Genomic DNA, 25916 nt, shown 5'->3' with positions numbered 1-25916 from the left:
AACGGGCGTAAAAAAATTATTTCCATGACTTGCGCATGAATGTCGTCATTTTAAAAATTAAAAAAAAATTAATAGAAGTTCGATAAATACGAAAAAAAGACCAAGATACCATCAAGGAAAAATTACTACGTAGAATCTTATTTCACTAAGAAAATTTCAAATGAAAATCTTGAGAATGCTTCAACTCTGTAAATATTTTTCATGCAGTATCACATATTCAACTTTTAACTAACATATAATGAGACCAATATTATTACTGTAATTATTTTCATTTCTTCTTATTCTTTGAATACCAGTTACGAAAATTATACTTTGAATAAGTTACGAAAATTTAAATATTTTCAGTTTTTTTATGCAGGCCTATACTGTATAGTCACACATAAGAAGTGTAAATGTCCCAGGTGGGCTGGTGTGTGTATGTGCGTGCCTGCGTGCATCTACAGAACTAAACCAAAAAATTTAAAAAAATTCCACAAAGCAAAACATTCGAATGAAAAAAGAAAATAAGACAAATAAGTTATATTTCACTATATTAACAACTATTGTTTCACTATATTTTTTCACTAAAATTTTTTTAATGCAAAATCTTTGGATTGTTTTAACTTTCCAAATATTTTTTATACAGAATCACTGACGATAATATAATGAGACCAATATCATCAAACATTTTCTTTTTCTCTCATTCTTGAAATATTTGCCACCTACTTTGAATACATTACGAAAATTCAAATATTTTCCGTTTTTTTAAAAGAAGAAAAAATACACGCATGCGTATATGTATATAGTCACACATAAGAAGTGTAAATGTTCCTGTGAGGAAACGATACAAATTGAACAGTCAATCACTGATGCTATTCCATACATCCACATGTTCCCAAAAAAAAAAAACCCTTTTCCCAAACAAAACTCTCGCAGATGGGCTGATGGACATCTACAGAAACTAAACCAAAAAATTTAAAAAATTCGACAAATCATTATGCTGGTAGCTATCGGACTTATATATGTTATCATTCGTGTTGGCACAGACCACAGCTTGTTCAGATAGACTATACAACAGAAAGACATATATGCTAGATAAAAAAAAAATAAAATAAAATAAGAACCAACACTCTTTGCTTGATGTAAATTTCAGGAATAAATAGAAGAAAAAAAAAACTGACGCATTTTCTTAAAGGGATGGAGAAGATAGAAAACATTCGAATGAAGAAATAAAATAAGAAAAATAAGTATACAGCCCCTAAGTAAAAAAACAAAAACAAAAATTGAAAAATTTCGGGTATGTACTAGATACATACAGCAGTAGTAACAGACATACATGGTCGTATTCGTCGTCGTCTTGGGTTGGTTGGTTATACAGCGCTCGTCAACAGCCGCAGTAAACAAAGTCCGTGCAGTATTCAAATGAACTACCGTCCTTTTATTTTTTTATTCCCCTACCATAATTTGCATATGAAACAGAGCTCCAAACTGAAGAATGAACGGCGATTCATCTTGCCATAACCCACCGAATTTGAATATCTTGGAATCGCTCCAGATAATATCATAAACTAAGAGAGAGAGAGAGAGAAGTCCGAAACAGAAATACAAAAGCAAGAACAAGAAAAGGAGAAATAAATAAAATGGCGGCAAGAAGGAGGGGGGGGGGGCTTAGAAAAAAATAAGACGTTGAGGGGGGGATGAGGGGGGACGGAACAGAAAATCCCGGAACGTCTTATCAAATATAAATCATTTCCTTTCCCTGCACCAATGCATCTAGTTTTTGGCCCTTATTTTATACAAAAGGCAAAAAAAAAAGTCCCAGTTTCTTACGGTCATTTGACAGGAATGCTTTCCACCATCTTACCCCAATCCCTCCCATCTTAGTATTTGGATACATCTCTATATCTATACTGTCATACATACATAAATCAGACTGCTAATACCTGGCTCTACACAGTAATTTTTTTTTTTTTTTTTGCTTATTTCAGAGCGTCTCCTATCCCTATGCATATATATATATTCCTACACATACACCCCTTCCTGCCCCGTGTAATGTATTATGCATAAAATTCGGCATTCGAATACCCTTCCCCCGAAAAATGGTAACCAGTAATATTTGGATTACTCTGTTTAATATATTTAAAATGTAAATTTTTAATACGTATATATTTACTTGGGGAAACGTGAACGTATTCTTATTTATTTTATGCATGTATTTTTTTTTTTTTTTTTGCGGGGATTTTATTTTTTTGCCTTATTTCAGCACCGAAGGAGGGAATGAATACTTTTTGCGTGATTCAAATAAACCACTAGAGCCTGTATATTTTTGGATTTAAAAGTCTTGTGTTGGTGTTGGGATATTTTTTTCGTTTTGCTTTTTCACCATTAATCTTAACTTGAGTCTGACCTCAAGATTTTGTTAACAGTATTAGGAGAAAAAAAAAACACATTCCATCATCTAGATTTTTAAGAAATTTCTTTTGAAATTGAAAAGAAAATATTTGGTTTTTTGAATCTTTTATATATCTATGATTAAACTGGTGATACGTATTTGTTTTATTCATGCATTATATGGATTATTGTTTCATGAGAAGTGAAAGGAAAGCCACGATTTAACTTATTCGTTTGGGTCCGCAAATTTTTTTTGGCACCCTTGTGCCCTCAAGTTTTGCAACACACCAGTTGGAAATTGTAGCTTTATTTGCTGCTTTCAATATAATTTCATCCCCTCCCATTAATGCCTTAGGGACCAAAATGTTGTCTTTAATTGAACGTTTAAAGTAACTAGTTATTAAGTAGCCTAGTAGAGTCTCGATAGTTCGATTTTCCAAATAATCGAGGTGCTGTAATTTTTCGAAATTCCTTCTCCCAAAAAAAGCACCTATATCTTTTTCTGTTGTTCACGTTGCCTTTTCCTATGCATTTTTTTCACTTTTTTCCTATGAATTTAAGTAATTGCAGTTTGAATGAGATTTTACAGAGACTGAAGGATTCTTGGCCCTAGACCGGGATTGTGGGCCCCCAAAACCAGAATTTTTCATAGACCATTCTATTGAAAATTTGTAGTGTAAAAAGCAAAAAATAAAAACCTGTATCGATGCCCTACCACTGGAACGCAAGAGGGCCACGGTCTTGGCAGCCATAATCTGTAATGAATTAAGCCGGTGAATCAAAAAACAAGGAGAGTGAAATTAAGCACGAACAGCTCCATCCAGAGAAAACAAAGTAGAACAAACGTACTTCATCAAATAATATTAAGTTCTATTTTAATGCCAACTTTCAGTTATTGGAATTCATTGCCCATGCCTATTGGCAATTCCAATAGACATTGGAATGGTCCCACGTGAGTACGAACAAAATATAATTTAAATGCTGGCGAGGCTCCAGTCTTGTGACGGACCTTGTATTTTCTAAACTTTTTGACAACATATTATTAGGTAGCCCCCCCCCCCCCCCCACACACACACACATCCTACAAAAAAAAATTCTAGGCTATAATGTTTTGGCGGACTCGAGCCATTTCATGGGCTCCTCTATAGTGAATTTACAGTTATCAACAAAAAATGGAAAGAATCGTCTTGGGCCTTCGTGCTGGAATCCCCTCAGCCCCACCCTTGTGAGGGGCGACGGTACTAGAACGTTATCGTTGGAAGTGGAATGGATATTTTCTTGCTGCAAATAAGTCACAATTCAGATTCCTACTCAAATTCCACCAAGGTAGTGGATAGGAGCTAGGCACGCCCACGATCTCACGATCAATGAGCTTATATCGCAAAAGCGACAGAGCCTGGGCGTGCTCGGTTCTATACTATACTATTGAAAAAAGTTCTGCCTTGGGAACACGAAGCTTAATTGCCTTGGTATACAGCAGGAGTCCTCAAACCTTTGTCACCCGTGTTTCCCATTCTTTAGTCATCGTTTATCCGTGACTCCACAGAAGAGTCTAGAAAAAAAACACTTTAATGTACTGAGTAGGCACATTTCAGTATCGACAACTCACCAAGATGCCCCTGACAGAGGTTGACAACGTCCCCAGGAACAGTGACGAACTGAGAATCAATGTTATGCAAGATATCCATCTGTCTACTAATGCGATAAGGTTGTTTAGTAGCAAGAAATTGATTTAAATCTTTTTTTATTCCAGACTCACAAACATATGTATTTTCTCAAAGAGTGGGCCTATCCAATAAAAGTGGGAATAATTGAAGCAAATTAGTTCTTAATTAGTTATTTCTTCACCTAATCGATTTAAAATATTTTCTCTAGTGCTGATTTATAATCCCATAGTCATTCACATAGTAGTGATTGGGATTTGACTAAATGTTATCTTCTTATCTCTACATCATACTAAAACAAAAAATTCCTATGCTTTTATCCATTAAAAAATTCACAAAAGAAAAAAATACGAGTGAATTTCCCAATGCTATTAATTAAAGTAAGGTACGTGAAAGCACACTTCTCGGATACCGGTATTAATTTATTGACGAAATGTCTTAATTGTCTTTCATACTGTATTTAAAATGAAAGAATTCCATACGGGCGGAAGAAAAAAACGCTAGCTTCTTAATTATTCTTTTAATTAAAATCCAAAACCTTAGAACATTTTTTCCTTAATTATTCTTAAAATTTAATCAGTATGCAATTCGCAGCGTATTCTATTCCTTTTGTATAGACTTTTTTAGATTTTTTTTTTTTTCTATGCCGTAGCGTCAATTTTCTAATTTCCCTTGAAAGTAAAGAAGTAGCCTATTTAGATGACAACGGTTATCACCCCCATGAGCCGCGACGCATACTTCGAGAAACACTGTATTAACGCGATAAGGTTATTATCTAACAAGAAATTGCTTTGCAACTTTTTTATTCAATACTCACAAACACGTGTTTTCTCAAGGAATATCAGATACATGTGGGAATGATTGAAGCATATTAATTCTTAATTAATTATTTCTCTTCACCTAATCGATTTTAAATATTTTCTCTGGTGTTGATTTATAATCCCGTGGTCATTCATCAATCGTAGTGATTGAGATTTGACTAAATGTTATCTTCCTTATCAACAGCAAACTTCTTCTACATTATACTAAAAACAAAAAAATTCCTATGCTTCTATCTATTAATACAAAGCGTTCTAATAGCATTGGAAAATATTTAAAAAATTCATCAAAAAAAAGGCTAGCGAATTTCCCAATGCTATTAATTAAAAGTAAGGTACGTAAACGCATACTTCTCGGATACCGGTGTTATTAATTTATTGACGAAATGTCTATAATTGTCTTTCATACTGTATTTAAAATTAAAGAATTTGATATGGGAAGAAGAAAGAAAACGCTAGCTTCTTAATTATTCTTTTAATTAAAAACCAAAACCTTAGAACATTTTTTCCTTAATTATTCTTAAAATTTAATCAGTATGCAATTCGCCGTGAATTTTGTTCCTCTCTTTTATATATTTTTTTTTAGATTTTTTTTTCTCGATGCCGCAGCTTCAATTTTCTAATTTTCCTTGAAAGTAAAGAAGTATTTAGATGGTGGCCGTGGGAAGGAAGGGGCGTATCTCAAAATTATTGAACATCGGAAAATAATACCTTCTCTCTTTTGCTTTCTTATTCTTCTTTCAACTTTTCCCAGACGCATCGGTGTTGTTGCTGCTGCTGCTGGTGGTGGTTTCTTGAAGAAAAGTTACGTTCTTGGGGCATTCTTATGTGTGTGTTGAAGAGAAAGGGTAGAAGGTAGGCGATCGGAAACAGTAAAAGGAAGAACCTTTTGCCTCTTATACCGAAAACCCACCCCAATGCCTCTTTCCACACCATCATCACCAGAACTGTTCGATACAGAGCCTGCGGGGCCCAACACACGGATTAATTGAACGTAAGAACTGCGAGCCCGATTCTAATTAGTTCGAAGAAGGAAATGATGCCAAGAGTAAGGCAACTTTCTCGCCTCTTTTATTAATGAATTCTTATCAATTAAGAACTTTTCTCTCCTGGAAAAGACGAAAGTCATAGACCACGGTATTTAGATTGTCGGAATCTTTTAGCCGTTCCGCTAAATTTAATGAGGACCTTGTTTCCACTTCCCGGCCCTCCTCCTGATTAAGGTGAGCCTTTCTGGAGGGGGGGGGGGGGGGGCTCCGTTTTACCCACTACTGCTTCTAATTAAGTTGTCGCCACCATGCGAAGCTTTTCTTAGTGCCTTCTTTAGGCTTCGTCCCAACTTATCTGCTGCTGCTGCTGCTAAGATAATTAGGGGGGTTCAATAGTTGCACTTTTAAAGGTACAAACAACCCGCCGTTCCTCGGTCCCTGTCCCTCCTTCAATTTGTTGAACGGCCACCACATGCATCATGTCACCACACATGTGACATGTTTGTGCACGTGTTTTTTTTTTCTTTAGTGTTTCCCTTTTTTTTTAAATAACTTTTTTTTTGCCTCGATTTGTTTTCTTGCATTTAACTTAATCGATTGTTTTCTATTGAACATGGATATCGGAAACAATAAATGAAAAGAACATGTGTTTTTAGAATATTGTAATCATTCTTATCATCCACACTTCTTGATTTTTTCCCCTGAAAAATCTTAATGTTATTGAAATATAAAAAAAAGAATATTGGCATTTTGTGTGAAATATTCATTTAAGAAAAATGCCAAACATTTATTTAAGAAAAATGCCAAATATTCATTTAAGAAAAATGCCAAATATTTATTTAAGAAAAATGCCAAATATTTATTTACGAAAAATGCGAAACATTTATTTGTGAGGAAAATGGAAATATATATTTATTTATTTAAGGAAAATGCAAAATATTTATTTAAGATGACCGTACTGTGAGTGTTTTCTCCAGAATTGCTTTGATACTTATAATCTAAAAATATGGATGAGGTGAATTTTATTTCAAAATTTTTTGACAACTTTCGTTCCAATATGTTATGAATCACAAAAATTCTACAAGGCTCGTAATTTTTTTTTTAAATTTAATAAATAACGTATTCCCAAGAGATCCGTAAGATTAGTCCAGGAAAAAAAAATCATAAAATTTTTAATTTATAAAGATTTTTGTAAATAATACTAATTGTCTTCGCTTTAATTTGTTGCATTAAATATTATCAATTGTGTTGTATTCATCACGCACATTAGTAACAGTTAATTAGGGGAAAGTAGAATTGAAAGAAATGTATTTTTAGAAATAAACAGTTATTCTAATCCTAAAAACTGCTTGGATATTTTCTTTTCTTAAAAAGAATAATTATAACGCTGTAAAATATCAGTGTTGAAGTTATAATTATTAATTTTTCTATTATAATGCAGTAGTCCTATATGCCAAAATTTTTGAGAATCTTTATTTTTAAATATTATTTTTAAACAAAAAAATGATCTATGAGTATGAATAGATTCAATTTTACATATATTTTATCAATTGTTTTCTACGGACCATGGATATACAGTAGTAAGAAGATGTGCTTTCATGAATTTATTATTATGTTAATATTAAACATTCTTTGGTCTTTTTTCATTTTTATAATAAGTAATAAAATTTGAAATTTGAAAAAAATGGCATTGAATTTTCAAATTTCGATTATAATATGAAAGCATATGTATATTAATTTGAGATTTTAATTGTGTTTTAGTGTTTTTGAGAATTTTCAGAATTTTTTTAAAACCACATGAAACACACACAAATGATGAATTTTAAATATTGAAGAATAATCAATTATTTTTTGGAGCTTAAATTAATTTTTATATCAATTACTGCACTATTAATTAGCTATATGAAGATCCAATGTAAATCCGAGAATAAATTTTAATTTATGAATTTTCTTTGATTTAGAGGCGTATTTTTTATATATTTCATCCTCCTTTCAGTTTGTTGCATTTTATTTTATCAATTGTTTTCCTTTAACATAATAACAAAAAAAAATTTCCAAAAAATTATAGGAATTAATATATCATAGACAATTTTCGATTTTTTCTGTTATTACAACATTGTAAAATATCAAATTCAAAAAAAAATTTAGATGGTTAATTAAAAAAAATTTCGATTACACTAAGCAAAATACTTATTTGTGAGATATTCACAATATTTAAGAATTTTTTGTAAATTAATCTCCGATAGAATACAAACAGCATAGAATAGAATGACCGAAAAAAATAATAATTCGTAGAAACACCGCACTTTCGTATAAGCCGCACATAATTTTCATTCAAGAAAATAAAAAAATGCAAAAGTTATTAAAATATAACTAACTTCTTAAATTAGATAGGCCCAGTCTTCTAATTACTTACAAGAGCTGAGCGTCAAGACTCTGGCACCAGACTTATCCCATTGCCGAAATGTCTTCCAGCCCAGATTCGTGGTAGAATCTTAGTAATATGATGCTAAAAATCAAGTTTAAAAGTAGAGCTGGTCCGATTAATCGATTAATCGGGTCGGTTAATCGATCATTTGTTAATCGCAGTTAAAAATTTTAGTTGAGTTAATCTACTCGATCAATCCGATTAAAATTTTTATTAACGATCGAACACCTGATTTATTTGACTGAATTGATTAAATGTCTTAAATTATGTGTTTCTATACATAATATTTCAAATAAGTGACCGTATTCAAAACTATTTGAATCAATATTTTAATCAAATTTTTCGATTAAAATATTGATTCAAGTCGATTAAATGTAAATTAGTGAGAATTTCTCTAAAATTACTGATTTCAAAAAAAAACTAGATCGAAGTTGAAATATTCCAGGATATGACAAGCATGTTCAGCATATTGTCCCCCCTTACTTTTGGGTTCATTAGCTGGTTGGGGTTCACGTATTTTGCTAAGTTTTGCAGAAAACGCGCAAATGTGCATCCCCTATTGAAACACATCTTACAAAACATATTAAAACAACTTCCATTGAATAACATGGAGAGAGTAAACATTCGAAAGTCATTTTCCAAGTTTTAGAAATTTGCACATTCACGTGTCTGCCAAGGGGGGCGGCCTTTACTTGTTAATCTATTTCTATATTTATTCACATTTATTTAGTCAATAGATACGTGAAATTAATAAAATATGTTTTTATAAATAGTTACCAACACTATTTCTGTGATCAGATGGCAAAATATCACAAGTCACTTTTCCCAAAAAATTGAATTGTTCGCATTCTGGTGTCTCGTTCGTCAAAATTTTGAAAGGTGACAAAATTTCGTCCATCTCTTTCGGTTTATGAGAAAACAACGGAGGCAAATTGCAATAAGTCAAAAAAAGCCACGGTATCATATTTTTGCAAAATATTGTTTACAAATTTTCCCTCGTGAAATTTTGAAAAAGTGACATTACATTTTCCCATCTGAGCACAGATTTGCTGTAAATGAATTTGAAAATATTCGATTAAAATTCAATTAAAATCGATCAACCAGTTAAAAATTTTAATCGATTCTCAGCCCTATTTAAAATCTATTTACACCGCGGTCTTTTTTTTTCGGGGGGGAGGGGAAAATATGGCAATTCGTTTTTCAAAAATGAAACTATTATATAGAATTCCAAACAAACTTTTATTTCAATTTAGTACGAGCCGAAAATTGCAGATATAAATTTTTATTTCGTGAATATTTTTATATTTATCAAGCACATAATTTAAATAACAATAAAAAGACTGGCATTCACTGATGTTAATGTTTTATTTTATTTTTGATCGTAGTCTGTCGCCAACACAAGATCGCGTGAGTGTGCTTTGCAAAAGAGCGCACATCTTTTTATTTTATATATACATAAATTTTTTTTTTTATAATCTTATTTTGAAAGCGAGAGTTTTTCTCTTGAGGGTAAAAAGAGAGAGGAGGAGGGTAAAAAGGAAAAAGAGATTTATTGAGGTAGGTGCTAAACAGGAAGATTTAAGAGGTATTAAACGAAAGTCTACCTTCAGAGCACTAACTCTTTAGTTCAGCAGTATGTGATGAGATAAATCAATTACGCTACGCCATGAACTCCCGAGTGATTTATAAGCACTGTCACGGGATGGAAAATAGTGGTAAGCGAATGCTAAGTGAGTGAGTGCTTGCTTCTCTCTTTCTCACATCAACAACGAGGGGCAAACACTTGCAAAAATAAAGACAACTCTACTGTTTTATTTTTTTTAATCTTTCATTCCTAACCTCATATGTTATTCGTACATTTTGATGTATATGTTATGATAAATGGGATAAATCGGTTATTATGCATACTTACCAATCGTCTTGATAAGTTTGATGAATCTGTCACTTTTACCGGAGATTATGCATAATACAAATACAAATGCCACAACAGGCAACTGTTCCAGCGAGGTGGCTGAAAGAAGATGCCCATAAAAATTATGGATGTCGAATATAACCAAAACACAGCAACTCAATATAAAAGCATATACCGCGAAAGAAAAGAAAACTAATAAGTAATACTACACAGGGTGTGCTGTAAGTGCTAATGCTGCCTTTATCTCATCAACCACCTGTCGTACAGGAACGATTCCAATTCAAGTAATGCTCAACACGTATTTGGGTATTTTTTAAATTGAAACCATACCTCTACGGCAAACGATTAATGAGATAAAGGCCACATTTACACTTACAGGACACCCTGTATAATGCACTGCCCATAAAAAAGAGAATATGGTTGTCTTATCCAAGTTTCTTGACTTATCCCACTATGTCGTTGCGTCTATTATACCTAAGCGCCGTTGATAAATTTGATGAATACTAAAAACATTTCCGCTTTTACCGGCAGCTATGCATAATAACCAAGTGTCGTTGGTAAATTTTATAAATGTTTGAAATTTATCGCCTTCATGTGGGATTATGCATGATACCCTAGTTTAACCGATGAATTTGATAGATATGAAAAACAAAATCCAAATGAGTCTAGTATGTGTGATGAATACAGTCGGAAACGATATAATGATACAATACATGTATGAATAATCATGCATAGTATATCATATAGTACGATTTACCAAGGATGCGACTCTTGGACATTATACATAATCACCGGTAAAAGTGATTAATTTAGGAAATTCATCAGATTTACCAACGACGCTTGGGTAGACTAACTATGCATAATCGCCGGCGAAAGTGATAAATTTAGGGAAATTTATCGAGCTTACCAAATTGCTCTGTGATTACGCGTAATAACCTTTACTATGTATACGGTGAATCCCGCTTATAACGTTTTTCAATATAACATCGGGAAAACACGTTGTAAGCGGGAAAGCGCTTTAAACGGGAAATTTTAAGAGCATTAGTTAGTGTTGAGACCACGAAAATTAATCGTTCCAAGAGGGAAAACGTTGTGAGGGGAACGTTATAAGCGGGATCGACTGTAATAACAGAATTTATCACATTTAGTAAGCATAATATATACACACAGAGAATAATAGAAAATTAAATAACCATTTTTTACAAATATGTATGAGAAAATGAAATTTTAATTCAGGACTCTAGCACAGTGGTGGCTCTAGAATTTACGAGGTTTTTTTCCAAATTTTCAAATGATTTTTTTTCTGGGAAAATCTTCACATGAAATTTTTTCCAGAATTTTATTGCCAAGTTTTATGTAACAAATCACACTTTTCTCTCGGTGGCACTTTCTCTCTTCCCCCCTGGAAGCTATCTTAAAAAACCCCTGAAAGTTAAATTTAATGCTGCCCTCTGATGAACGCTCCGAAATTTCATGTTCATCATATTACTAACTTGAAACTTGAAAAATCCTTTAAGTCAGGGCTTAACTTCCTGAGGTCAAAAGAAAAAAATTCTACAGTGATAAAAAGTAACCCACACATTAGTTTCACCAGGGTCTGAAAGGGTTATAAGAAATGTGGTGAGAAATTGCGACTATACTTTCACATTCCAAGCAGTGACGCCCATAAAACTAGGTTCATCTGAACTCATGGGTCCAGCCAACACCGTCAATTCAATAAGTGGAAAGGTTCTCGCTCCGGGAGGGGAGGGGGCTGAATATGAAAGGGGGCCACGAGAATAATCTTTTTAATTTATCGCATCTGTGAGATCTTCAAACTATGTATTGCTGCAACTGTCTTAAACAGCCCTAAACCCATGACACACGAATTGCTAATTACAATTTTGAATGTAATTTTATCCCCGAAATAATTTGTGGCATTCAAAGTACCAGCGTTGTGAGAATCACCGCTCTAAAAGAATCTACAGACTTAAGTGCCCGTAATTAATAGACGCAATGGTTGGTCTGAGTAATGTGTGGTTCAGTGTAAAAATATCTGTCAGGAATGTTATAAATCAATTAGAAAAAAGAAGGAACATCTACCATGTGTGTTAATGGAATTTTTCTTTAGTAAATTTTAAATCTAGGAACGTGCTCATTGTTTTGAACAAGTCAAATCAGACAATTTAGCACACCAAATGGAACAAATGGTGTCGGTTGTATTTTGTACTTTTTTTCTGCTATTGTTTTAATCCACGAGGTCAATTGAACTTAAATATAAATAGTCCCCAGAAACACTCAATTTCAACACACACTCACACAAAGAAGCACTTTTTTCATGCATTTTTCAAAACTCAATGAAACAATCGTGCACCTGCAAGAAAAACAAAAAAAAAATGCATTTTTCAAGATAGAGAATGAAGTGAGAACTTTCGAGAAAAGTAGGAAACAACCAAAATTTTTACATTACAAAAAAAAAATGAGAGGGATAGAATAACAAAAAAATAACAAGTGTTAACATTGGAAGAAGCATGGATAGTTTCTTGAGTAAGAGACGTGCACAATTCCCTGTTCTTCTGAGACGCATACAAAACACAAGAGGCGCAATTCATTTCCTTCCATCTGCACACACACACACAAGCACAATAGGAAGCAAAGTACAGAAGATAAAAAGCAAAAAAACAATAAAAAAAACAAAAGCACTTGTACCGACCCGCTCTTGGAATTCCTGAAATTATCGCTTGAATACGCTGTTCTCAGGAAACAAGAGGCAAATCAATCCAAAAGGGAATTGAGAAGAAAGCAAAAATACGAAAGATTAAGAATAAGAAGAGCCTTTTCTCGAAGAAAAAGTCTAAAAAGGTTCATTTGCATTTCCTTGGGCTTTACAAATGAATTCAGTGCCGAAAGGCTGCCTGTCTGTACAGTTACGGATGGTGGTGGTATGGACGGAAATGGCTGAGGGAAGAAAGGTCTGCGTGTGGTCGCGTGGGGGGTGGAAATAGTGTGGAATGTATGGATGGTAGAAGATAGGAAAATGGAAGAATGTGGGGCATTCCTATTGAAGTCGTTTACTCCCAACTGTCTCTTTAACCATAGACTGCTTTTCGAACTCTTAGTTGCACGGTATGCAAATGTGCAAGCCCAGAAACAGTTTTAACAGTCATGCCGAAGACTTAGTGAAAACTTGGGAGGATTGCTTCCCAAGAAGAATCAGGCTACTTATAAGCAAATTCAAATGCTCGCTTTGGATTATTGGTTTAGGTTGTTCATCCACTTCCCCAAGAGTACAGTACTACACTATTTGTTATTCAGAATGGCGAGAGGAACAAAACCGTGGTCACCGGGGAACAAACTTTTCATGAAACAGCATAGTTTGATGCCCAAGAACAAATGCTAATAGTCATACCGATAACGCATTTTGTCAGTCGTAAGACTTCATTTCGGTAAATCCTTTTCCATAGAAGAGATTCTATTGGTGAAGGGAAACATAAATTAAGTGACTTTAGTATGATGCGTCTTACCAAAAAATCTTCTTGTGCTTCAGACACGAAAAGAGGGCAAAAATATCAATTATGATCTTATATGTAGATCTTAAGGAAGTTAACGTGGACTAAGTAGACCCGAAAGTATTTGCTGGAATTGTATCTATATTTTGTTGATTGACTGCATGTGATCATGGAGTAGGCTTTAAGACAAACAGATTTGTCTCGCCATCTTTTTCAAATCACAGAATGGAGTACAACTCTAGTAAGCAGTGTGGCATTTTATTGAATTGATCAGATACCATTCCCAATTGTTTTGGTGCGTGTAACGATAATTTTATTCTGCTGATTAGGGCTAGGATTTTTATGTCCTAACAACTGAGAGAAAATGATTTATGAAAATGTATTTATGCCCCCATAAAAACTAAAAGTATGACATAAGAAATCACAAATATGGCCAATAAAGCCAAAAATGATTCAAAATTTTCCTTTTGTATTTTTAGCAACATTAGTCGCCATCAAATAATGTGAGAATGAGAAATATTTATGTATTTAATACTATTTTAAAAAATCAGTAGTTGCTTCTATGTGGGCTGAAACTCTTCAGCTTACTAACTACCACATGCACAGATTACATAAGTAACAGGCGGACTCAATAGGGGGGATTCAAGTTCTTAGTCCCCCGTACCCAGTTATGTTCTTTTCAGAAAACAATAAAAGATGTGAAAATACTGAGGCCTTGTTATCTGCTTGACCTGTGCAGAATCGATGGGATGATGAATCAATTTGTATTCACACTATTATTAAGAGGGAACAGGACAATGGGCGGGAACTACGAGTGACCACCAAACAACCTTGGGTGCAAGACTACCTTGCAACAAGTTTGAGTGCGTACGTGGATAGGCATTTTAGATTCGGCTTGAAGAAAAAGAGGGAGGAATCGGTAATGTCAAAATAAGATGAATGTACACATGCCCCGAACACCAAGATACACCTTTTTAATCTCAATCCTGAATAAGTCTTTCAGTAAGAAATTGAGATGGCTAGGAAAATAAATGCATTTTCATTGAAAATGCCGAAATATACAAAACAATGTGAAAATATGCCTAAAACGTGATTGGAAATCATAAAAAGAATGCCTTAAAATGACGTAAGATCATATACAGATGATCGTGAAAAAATACTCTATCGCTAAAGTAGTGAAAAATGTACAATCATAAAAAAATTTGCTAAGTCATAGAAATTCTAGCCTTACTGATGAGGCAATCTTTTTTGCTTGTTTACCCAGTATGAATTTTTTTTATGAATTTACATTTGGATACTACATTCCACTCAAATATTTGATTTCTCTTGCAGGTGAACAACCATCAAAACGAGCAAGAACTGCTTATACGAGTATACAATTAGTGGAACTAGAAAAGGAATTTCATTTCAGCAAATACTTATGTCGACCGCGTCGAATTGAACTCGCATCACTATTGCATTTGTCTGAGAGGCAAATCAAAATATGGTTTCAAAATCGTCGTATGAAATTGAAAAAAGAGCAAAAGTCTAAAGGATTGTATTCCCAACAGTTTGACAAAGAACTTTCAAGTCCCTGTAGTAGTATAACTGGATCATCGCCTCTAACGCCGTCGCCAATGTCACCTACAGTATCGGCTACTGTTAGCTCTGGAGGAACGATTTCGATAACATCCGAATACCACACGTCGATGTCATCGCATTCGCCTTCATCTTTTGTGTTAGGGAATAAAAAATTGAGCTTGAGCAATTTAGATCATATCGATATCGGACAAGAAGCATCCGTCTGCGGTCATTCAGTGTCATCGCATATTCTAGCTTCATCTCACCAAAAAACCACCGGTAAAAAACCTACAGATTCTAACGTTTTCCAGTCGTTTGCCGAACCTGGCCGGCAAAGCAACTACTCATTAAGTCACGAGTGCGGTCATGGGATCCTTTCGAACCCGAACACTAATGGCAGCAGTTTGGGACACAGGCATCAAAGCCACTACGAACCAAGTGTGGTTAGTTCACAAGACGACAGCACTGAGGAGGATTCTGATAGAAAACCCATCTTGACTAATGTTCCTCTGTCCGAGTCGGATTCTCCAGTCCCGTCTACTTCCCAGTACCAAATATCTTCGCCGATTAAAAGTCCTCATAATATTTGTCAGAATGTTGAAAATTCATTCAACCATTCATATTTTATGAATCTTGGAGGGCCATACCTGAGTAATCCTGTGTACGACCATAACGTCCTTGGACAACGAATTTTAGTTCCTAACCAAGGTGAATGGAATCAAGCGGCAATTCCGTTTCCCGTTCCGTCCAATGTCCAGAATACGGCCGTCGGACTATTATGCCCAGCTATTGATTATTCATCTGCTAATTCCAGGCCCAATTCTGTTAATAACCATACTTATTATTATCACCAGCTTTCGCCCGAGAACCAAAGCAGTCAAAACTGGTGTGGTCCACCCCAAGGGTCAGGGATCGTCCAAAAGTATGGATCATCTTCATCGCCGAAACTAACTCATTTATAAACATCAAATAACTTATTTATAAAAATCAATTATTTTCCCATTTCAAGAAGCCATGTAGTGCAAAAAATTAATGAATTTTATAAAGTATTTTTACACAAAAAAACCTTTCTATAGCATAACATCTATGCTATAGGCCTACTCAAAAATTAAAAGAAACTACTACACCTTTGAACAATGAAATATTTGTAATTCAATTTTTTTATTATACAAAAATAAGAACGATAAAAAAATTTATATATTTTGTATAAATATTTTTTGTAAAAAATAATTTATTTATTAATATTGATTCTAGTTTTTCTATATGACATCCATTAGTGTTTTCGCCCATGAATACTGTACATATATATAAAACAAATTTTGTGTAAGTTTTTCTGTCTTTGTTTAAAGATTTTATGAAAAACAAAAATTTTCTTTCATTAATTCAATAATATTCTATTTAAAATCGAGGAATCAAAAACTTATCATTTAGGTAAGTTTCAGTCAATTTTTATTACTACAAAATTTTTGGGGAATTTTCAGAAATTCAAAAGGTAGGAAAAGTATTAAAAAATTCATCAATTTTTTTTACCATTTTTTAAATTTATTTTGTACTTAAAATAATTAAACTCTACCAATGAGGAATTGGAAAGCCCATGTGTTGTAAAAATTTTATGACAAAATATTATATCAATTTATTTATATGATATCAAGAACTTTTCTGACATGTATATCAGAAACAAAAATTGTATATGTAAATAATTTTCAATTTTTTTTAGTACTACATTCATATATATCCATTGATAATCAACGACGGCGGTAATATAATGATAATTAATATCGTTAATCAGAGTGACGGATTTGAAAGTTCTGGAATATGGTATGTACGTATTTATATTGTTGCCAAGAACAGAGAAATACGATGATTATATAACGTAGGTATTCAATTAAAATACATCATCTGTAATTGAATATTTTATGAATGTATTATTACGTATTAAAGTTTGCTAATTTCTCAGCAGTTGTGTTACATTACGGAAATACACAAAAAATTTAATTGAATAATTGTGGATATGAGATTGATAAACTTCCCAAGGAAATATGAATGTAATTTTCGTTTTTCTAAAAATATTTTACAGTCAAACTCGGTTGTAACGACATCTCAGCTATAACGTCAATAACTGGTGGTTCGGTATACAGAATAGTGTTAATGATCCTTGCTTATAACGTTGATAAAAAGTAACCATATCGGATATACTGACAACATTTTTCGTCGCATTTGCTTCCGTTTCAACAACGATGTATTCCGAAGAAATTCCCAAGATTAGAGATGATCACTTTCAGAAAATGTTCGTCTGTTGTTCTATCTAAACTTAACGTTTAAAAAAACACGTATTGCATGTTTGACGTCAGGACTTGCTCATTGACATGACCACTACACGAAACATTCCCGTATTTCGCCCTTCTCGACTATTTTCTATAAAAATATTCCGTTTTTCAAACGAAGCTTGCTTCAATTCCCAATCTTTACTAGAGCCAGGAATGCACGTACTAATAAAAATCATAGTTTGCATAATACATTTTTTATAATGTGAATATGACTATAAATATTCATCTGGCATATTTGTTTTTTAAGTTTCATTTTTTTCGGTGAAATACATTTCAGCAGACTCGCTGTATAGCACTTTTTTACCCGCCAAGTAATATTTAATTTCGTCGTAATTTGGCAACATGATTGGCTTGAATCGGCGATGTTCTGTATTAATTTTATCCCAATTTCCCGTGTTTTTGTTTTCCCGATCACCCCAATCATGAAAATATGAAAATTTCATGCAAAGTATTTGATCGCCTCTAATTATATTTTTTGTCGAAAAAAAAAAGGTCTTGAAAACGTCAACCTCGGTTACAACGAAAACATTTCACGGAATCTTCAATATTGTAATAACAGCGAGTTTGACTGTATGTTAAAATTAGTAGTTTTTTTTTGGTTTGCATGTAGTGATTTTAACTCATTTCTCGGACTCCTGAACAACAGATGTCTGAATCAAACAGGTGAGGTATGTTTCATACATAAAAAGTCAAACCACTCAAGTATGAAGTTGAATTTTACACGTACATATAGGCCTGCCTACCCAGCCCCTACTCTATAAGATATTGATGTTCATATATATTTTTCAAGAGTGTTTTCTTCAAGATTTCTTTTAGGTTATCTATATTTTTTCAACACCGCCCTGGTCTCACATGGCTAAACAAAATATTTGGTCGGCTAAGTTGTGTCGTCACGGTTCCAAGGCACAAGAAATCATGAATACTGTTTTTTTTTTTAGACGTCGCATATGTTTTCACACGCCTACTTAATAATCGTAGCTGAGAAATGGGCGAGTTCAGCGGCATTTATGCGCGCTTTACTAAATTCCACCCCTTCTACACGTTTTATTTTATTTCTTATATTTTTTATTTTCATTCCGAAAGTATTAGTGAACCGTAACGCCAAGTAGAATTAACGCCACTGGAAAACTCAGTTACTAAATCCAAAAAAAAAAAAAAAAATCGAATTTTGAACGCATGCTGATCGTGAGAACATGTCACCGATGCGCACCATTAAACCCATTCAAAGATAAGAAAAGAAAATGCCTACAAAGAAATAATGGCGTGAACTTTTTAGCCATTTCCAACGTTAAAAAAAAAAAAACGATAGCAAGAAAAAGAAAAAAAAATACTTTTGGAATTCTCATTTCTCTTTTGCATTCATGTTCATTACATGCCAACTGAATGCTATAACGCAATTAGGAATTGGTGAAACCAGTATGTATGTCTCTTCTTTGCGATCGCGTTCATCGTTTCCGATTGAACAAATGAAACGTTTAATGCATTGAATGTCAAACGTTATGTCACAAAATCTTTTACAGGTGGTAGTGATTGCTAATGCCGTGGCTTAGATTTGTGGTGAAATATTTGGAATTCCGATCTCTCATCCTAGTCTAACTGTCGCGAACGTATTGAATTGTGTAAAATGTTTTGCAATATTTATGTTACCGTAAATGTGATAAATCAATAGCCGGTTATTAAGCACACTTACCAATCGTCTTGGTAAGTTTGATGAATGTATCACTCTTTCACCGGTGAATATGCATATTACCCAAGTGTTGTTGGTAATGATACTGAAAACATTATCACTTTTACTGGTGATTTTATGCATAACAACAAAGTCTCTCTCTCTCTCTCTCGCTCTCTCTCTCTCATTGGTAAATTTCATAAATACTTGAAATTATCTGTGGCGTTTGGCTTACTTGTGACTTGACTATCTGTGATTATGCGTAATACCCTTGTGCAGCGGTTCTCAATCTTTTTGACTCGCTGAGCCCTTTTCAGTATATAATTTCTATGGTGGAGCCCTGTTTGACTCGAGGAGCCCTTTTTATGTATACAATTTTTATAGCGGACCCTCTGCAGACCTCTTCTTTTTTATTTATCAATCAAATTTACTGATTTATTTTATTTTCCTTGAGTCACCGCTGAGCCCCTGGGAAGTGCACACGGAGCACCGGTTGAGAACCGCTGCCCTAGTGTAATTGTTGAATTCGATAAATATGAAAAGAATTTGAAAAGTATGTGTGATGAATGTAGTCGGCCAACGATATACTGATAACAAATTTTACGATCGTACTCTGATATGATAATACGTGTATGAATTATCATGTATAGTAAGCCTATATCATATAGTACGATTTATAATGTTTACCAACGACGCGACGCGTTTGGGTATTATGCGTAATTGCTGGTAAAAGTGATAAATTTGGGTAAATTTATCAAACTTACCGAAATGCTCGGCGATGATGTATAATAACCGGATTTATTGCATTTACCGTAACATTTACATTTTGTTTTGTTTCTCATACGACCGAAAGTTAACTAGAAATGTGTAGAAAATTAGACCCAACACATTAGATCGCTCAAAATACAAAAAAAGAAAAAAATACCAAACAGTCCTATCGAAGTTAATACGGATCCTTCTTCAACGGAAAATTGTCTGATATATCGAAAATTACTCGCTAGAACAGTGTTTCCCAATCTTTTGAAGTTCGCGGCACGCTTGGGAATAACATTAAAAACTTTGTGCACCCTTCCAGGGCCGTAACCTAGGATTTTTCCCGCCCGGACAATCATTATTTTGCTGTCCCCACAACCTTAAAATTCGATAATTTTGTAACGGTGTTCTTTGTTCTCACCTAAAACTGCCGCCCGAGGCATTAGGCCGGCATTGTACTATAAAAGTTTGATAATAGTTCTTTTATAAAACTTAAAAAATCCAACCAATAAGCATATTGGTTACATTCGAGCAAATGCATCCGATGATCTTATTGGTTGCATTTTTCAAGTTTTATAAAATAACTATTATCAAACTTTTATAGTGTAATGCCGGCCTTATTGTTTTACTAGTTGTTTTTCATGTCTTCACAAAAAAAAAATTCCTTGCAGTCTATTATTAAACTAGCAGTTACCCGCGGCTACGCTTGCGTGGATTTGTAATCTGAAAACTACTCGGCGATAACTCTCCCATATAACATTTGAAATCCTCATCACCCCCTTGTGAGGGATGAAAATTTTCAGAAATCCCTCTCTTAGTGGATATCTATATCATGAAATATAATATTGACCAAATTTCATATCCATGGCGGTTTCGGCTTGGCGTGATTTCTCTATGTAACTATTGAACCCTTTTATGACTCCCTTGAGAGGTCGAAATTTCAGAAAATCACTTCTTGTGAGTCTTTTCGTCATGAAATAGAACTACTCACCGAAATTTCATAAGTATAGATTCAGCGGTTTCGACTCGGCGATTGTGAATCAGTGAATTACGACATGTTATTATATACAGTCAATCTCGCTTATAACGTTCCCACTTATAACGTTTCCCGCCTACTACGACTTATTTCCGTGTATGGTCTTTAAGTAATTCTCGTTAAGATTTCCCGTTTAAATCGTTTCCCCGCTTACACCGTTTTTTCCATGACGGTTTTTGAAAAAACGTTATAAGCGGGATCCACTGTATATATATATTACGTGAAAAAATACTAAAAAACCCCGTGAAATACGAGACCATGTAAATAATGACTAAAATTAATTCTGGTTATTTATTCCTGTGGTTTCTAGTTAATTTCGATGAACAATCTAGTTCAATGTCTCCCAAAGTGGGCAATATCGCCTCCGATGGGCATGGCCCCCATATCCTGGAGAAGGGCCTCTGGGATCTTTTGCGGGTCCCTGGTCAGACTTTTCACGAGCCCTTCTATAGTTAATTTATAGCGTGAAAAAGCAAAAAATTGTAAGAATTGTATTGGGCCCCAGGGCTACAGCCCCGCCCTTGTGGTGGCCATGCCGGTGGGCGATGGAATAGTCCAGCGGGGGCGGTAGAAGCTATGCACTTAATATAGGATCCTATGGATTCACTTGAGTTAGGGGGCGATGAGAAAAATGAATTTCTGATGAAAACAGATGTGTGGAACAAAAAGTTTGGGAAACTGTGATCTAGTTGGAAAATTTTCTGACTGTTGCCAACACTGTCCGTTGCCGCAAATTGTTAGTTTCAGTGTATAAGGCTGGGGTTAGGCCCTTAAAGCCGTTAGGCCGGGCTTAGTTAAAAATTCTTTTATCAAACTCGAAAAATGCAACCAATAAGCGCATCGGTTACATTTCAGCAAACGCAACCAGTAATCTTATTGGCTGCATTTTACGAGTTTGATAAAAGAAATGTTATCAAAATTTTATAGTGTAATCCCGGCCTTTCACTATAAAAATTTAGTAAAAAGTCGTTTTATAAAACTTGAAAAATGCAACCAATAAGGTCACCGGTGGCATTTTCTAGAATGTAACCAATAACCTCATTGGTTAGATTTTTCAAGTTTTGTAAAAGGGATTTCATCAAACTTCTATAGTGTAAGGCCGGGATTACACTATAAAAGTTTTATAAAAGTTCGTTTATAAAACTTGAAAAATGCAACCAATAGGGGGATCAGTTAAGTTCGCTCGAATGTAACAGATGTGTTTATTGGTTACATTTTTCAAGTTTTATAAAATAATTTTTATCAAAGTTTTATAGTGTAACACCAGCTTTAGTCCGGTATTACACTGTAAAAGTTTGATAAAATCCCTTTTATAAAACTCAAAAAATTCAACCAATATAAGTCTCATAGGTTACATTCGAGCAAATCCAACCGATAATCTTATTGGTTGAATTTTTCAAGTTTTATAAAAGGACTTTTAGAAAACTTTTACATTGTAATACCGGCCTAAAGGAAAAATGTAACAATTGTGTGAAGGAGGCGTGGACTAAACACGGATTTCAAAGTCCGATATGATTTTGCTTTTCGCAAAGACGGATCATGAATCAGTTCTCTATTCCCTTTCACCGAAACTGATTAGATATCTTGATAAGCAATTGTTTTTTTTTTGCTTATATAATATTGAATTCCCGGAGTTGTTTTCCAAGAAAAGCCGTTTCCTTTGTTAGTGTTACTTAGAGTTTGTCGAGCGAATGTAAGGTTTGCATAAAGGAAGTGTTTGATTGGTTGATACAATGGCATCGCTTGAGTGACATCTCCTCCTCCCATCAGCCTAATTTGACTGGTTGCTGTTATTCGCGTTTCTTCCCACCCTTTATTATTATTATTATTATTATTTTTTTCCCCTCTCTTTCTGGAGACGGGGTCGTATAAAAATGGTTGTTTTTGGAATAAATAATAATTAAGGATTTAATATAGGATTATTTGATGGTTTTGGTTGTTTTTGCCGCGTCATTTTTTGGCACGCGAGAGCTAATTAGACCGGGACCTGCAATTTAACACTGGTTCTCGACCTTTGGAAGCCCACGCAACGCCGTCTTAACAGCATCGTGCCCCCCCCCCCCCCCGGGTCAAGTGATTTTTCTGACGCCTTACATGTAGCGAATTCTCAAAAAATTCAACTACTCATTTTTCCGAGGCCCCCTCTTCTCTTGAGGTGCCCGGGTGGGCCCATGCGTTAAGACGTCGCTGAGCCACCGGCTTGGTTAATTTTTTCTTATGTGTGGATGGTCCGGTGATACACGCGACTAATGGAAAATGAATGCCGAAAAATGAAACAGTTATTCATTCACGACCCGGTTTGACTGATGGTAGGGGCCCGGCAGCGGCCCGGCGGTTGAGAAACACTGGCGTATATTATACTCGAAGAGAGTCTTGTGCGGTGGCCTCTTTGTGTGGGACTCCCTGCGGCAGCAATCTGTTTCTCCGGTCATGTCGCCGTCCCTGTGGCGGGAAAGTTTCCGACAAGGGCGAATCGGGTGTCGAACTCGCGACACCTCTAAACATCCTTTGGTGCTTTAGGCCAGTGTTTCTCAACCACCGGGCCACGGCCCAGTACCGGGTCCCTGACACTAGTCTCACCGGGCCGTGAGTGATTCACAGTTTAATTTTTCCCATTAATTTCTTTAGTTATGTGTATGACCGGGCCTTTCACTTACACAAAAGAGATTTACCGGGCCACGCGCTTACAAAGGTTGAGAACCACTGCTTTAGGCTACCGTGCCCTCGAATTTTATTAACCCACTCATTCTTTGAATTTACTGGGTAACTTGAGACAATTAACACTTTCAGCGGCAATCCCGAGCTATCTCGTCAAACTCGATCGGCTTTGTTTCCGACACAACTTTTATGGTCACTCACGAGCTTGCACGCACTCTCAATCACTCTTTAGGTTCTCTCACCGACTTGTTTCTTTGCTTAATAGGTAACGTTTGTGGTCGCTCACATGCTTATTACAAACTCACTAGGTAACTCTTTTGGCCACTCATTGGCCCTTGCTCTCTAAGTTCCTCGCCCAATAACTCACTGACCCGTTCCCTTGCAGCCTAGGTGACTTGTTTGATCATTCACGTTCATGCAAATTAACTAGGTTATTATTTTCATAGCTCACTCACCTGATCCGTAGTTTTCTAGGTCTCTCGTTTAGTAACTCACTAAACTGTCCTTCGCTCCATAACTCACTCACATGCTTACAAACTCACCAGTTCACTCGTTTAGTCACTAACTGATGTTAGGCCGGGATCACACTATAAAAGTTTGATAACGTTCTTTTATAAATCCTGAAAAAAATAAGATCATCAGTTGCATTTTCTCGAAGGTAACTGATATGCTTATTGGTTGGATTTTTCAAGTTTTATAAAAGAGCTTCTATCAAATTTTTATAGTGTAATCTGGCCTTAGTCCCCCCACTTTCTAGGCAGAGGAGGATTTATGCTTTTGTAGCCTGTAGGCAAGGACAGCTCGAGAAAAAATCTTTACCCATGCGGGACGAATTCTTGGAGCCCCGACCAACGTTTTTTTTCTGGTCGTTAAGCTTTTTTTCGCCCTTTCAAGTGGGTGAAATGTCGCCCTCGCGACATTTGCATGGCCAGCGAGCCACCCCTGTGGGCTACACAGGGTGAACTTCTCCCATTCCACCAATTTGTTTGAGCACTCATTCCAAAAATTTGCCTCGCTTCCAAACTTACTACCCTAGGCTATAGCCCTGCTAAGCCCCCCCCCCCATTTAAATACGCCTTCGCATATATCAGACCAGGATGTGCCAGATTACCGAAATCTCCGGATTACTGGAAGGTAGTGGGAAAAGTCCATTTAAAATTAAATCAAGGGTGCTAAACCTTTAGAAGAATGCGGGCCACTTCATTGGTTTGCAAACGAACGTATCGCAAGCCACTTAAGTAATCTGTAAGCGTGCCGTGGGCCACTTAAATTATCTGTAAATGTACTGCGATCCGCGGGCTACTAAAGTGATCTGTGAATATGCCGGAGGTCAATTAAGTGATGTGTTGATTTTGCCGTGGGTCGCTTAAGAAATCTTGGAGGGTGGTGTGGGTCATTTAGGTGATGTGACACTGTACCGCGGGTCACTTAAATGATCTGGGACTCTGCCGGGGGTCATTCAAGTCATCTGTGAGCATGCCGCAGATCCCTTAAGTGATCTGGAACTGTGCCGCGGGTCACTCAATTGATCTATGAATGTGTGGAGGGTCTCTTAAATGATCTGGGAATGTTCGTAGGCCTCTTAAGTAGTACATGTGTTCACTTTTAGAAAATTCGGTTTGAGATCGTGTTTCACATCAGATGATACGGAGGGCCAAATTTAGCCTGCGGACCATGGGTTGAACATGTATGATTTAAATAATATAAATTTCTGCGCACATACATAAACTCTAATGTTTTACTCTTCTATATGCACAAAAAAACCCACCTGAAAACGCTAGATTGCTGAACGGGCCGGACTAGCGCACCATCAGATTATCGAGAGTCTACTGCATATTTCCATTTTCAAATTAATATTAGATACATTCGATAAAAAAATTTATAATTATATTTTTATACCAACGTTACGTCTTTTGGAAATGAACCTACTAATCCATATTCGATAAACGTTTTTCACCATTATTTTGGTTAATGATTATTATTATTTTATAATTATTTTGATTAATTAATTCTTTGAAATTTATGAGTTTTCGGAGAAAAATTTAATTTAGATCTTTTTATTCTTTACATTCTGATAAAATGTCTTAATTTTCATGACACTTATGTGAATTTTATTTTAACACGCGAATTTAGTTCCCTTTATTTATAATTTAATTACGAGTATAGAGTGCAACATTGTTTTGATTCATTATTTTTAAAAATTGCAACATATTGCATAATTTTATAAAAGTTTAAATAAAAAATACT

General features: G+C 34.9%; 1 protein-coding gene and 1 long non-coding RNA gene across 3 annotated transcripts in view; one reads left to right on the top strand and one right to left on the bottom strand.

The window, feature by feature from the left end:
• LOC149073491 (uncharacterized) overlaps positions 1-17172 on the top strand; it is a 61496-nt gene extending 44324 nt beyond the window's left edge. For both annotated transcript variants that reach the window (XM_089246620.1, XM_089246619.1), the window contains exon 3: positions 15002-17172. In XM_089246620.1, coding sequence (XP_089102746.1) covers positions 15002-16191 — 1190 coding nt within the window. In that variant the 3' untranslated portion in view covers positions 16192-17172. The remainder of the gene's footprint in view (positions 1-15001) is intronic.
• Positions 1-25916, bottom strand: part of LOC149073490 (uncharacterized) — a 179223-nt gene that overhangs the window by 64509 nt on the left and 88798 nt on the right. The window contains exon 4 of the long non-coding RNA XR_016194418.1: positions 10182-10280. This is a non-coding gene — a long non-coding RNA (uncharacterized LOC149073490). The remainder of the gene's footprint in view (positions 1-10181; positions 10281-25916) is intronic.

The sequence above is a fragment of the Pholcus phalangioides genome, unplaced genomic scaffold (genome assembly GCF_987345545.1).
Source record: "Pholcus phalangioides strain wild (caught in Gottingen) unplaced genomic scaffold, Ppha-v1.0 ptg000017l_1, whole genome shotgun sequence".
Taxonomy (NCBI): Eukaryota; Metazoa; Arthropoda; class Arachnida; order Araneae; family Pholcidae; genus Pholcus; species Pholcus phalangioides.
The sequence above is the reverse complement of the archived record's forward strand: the minus strand, read 5'-3'. Positions and strand labels throughout refer to the sequence as shown.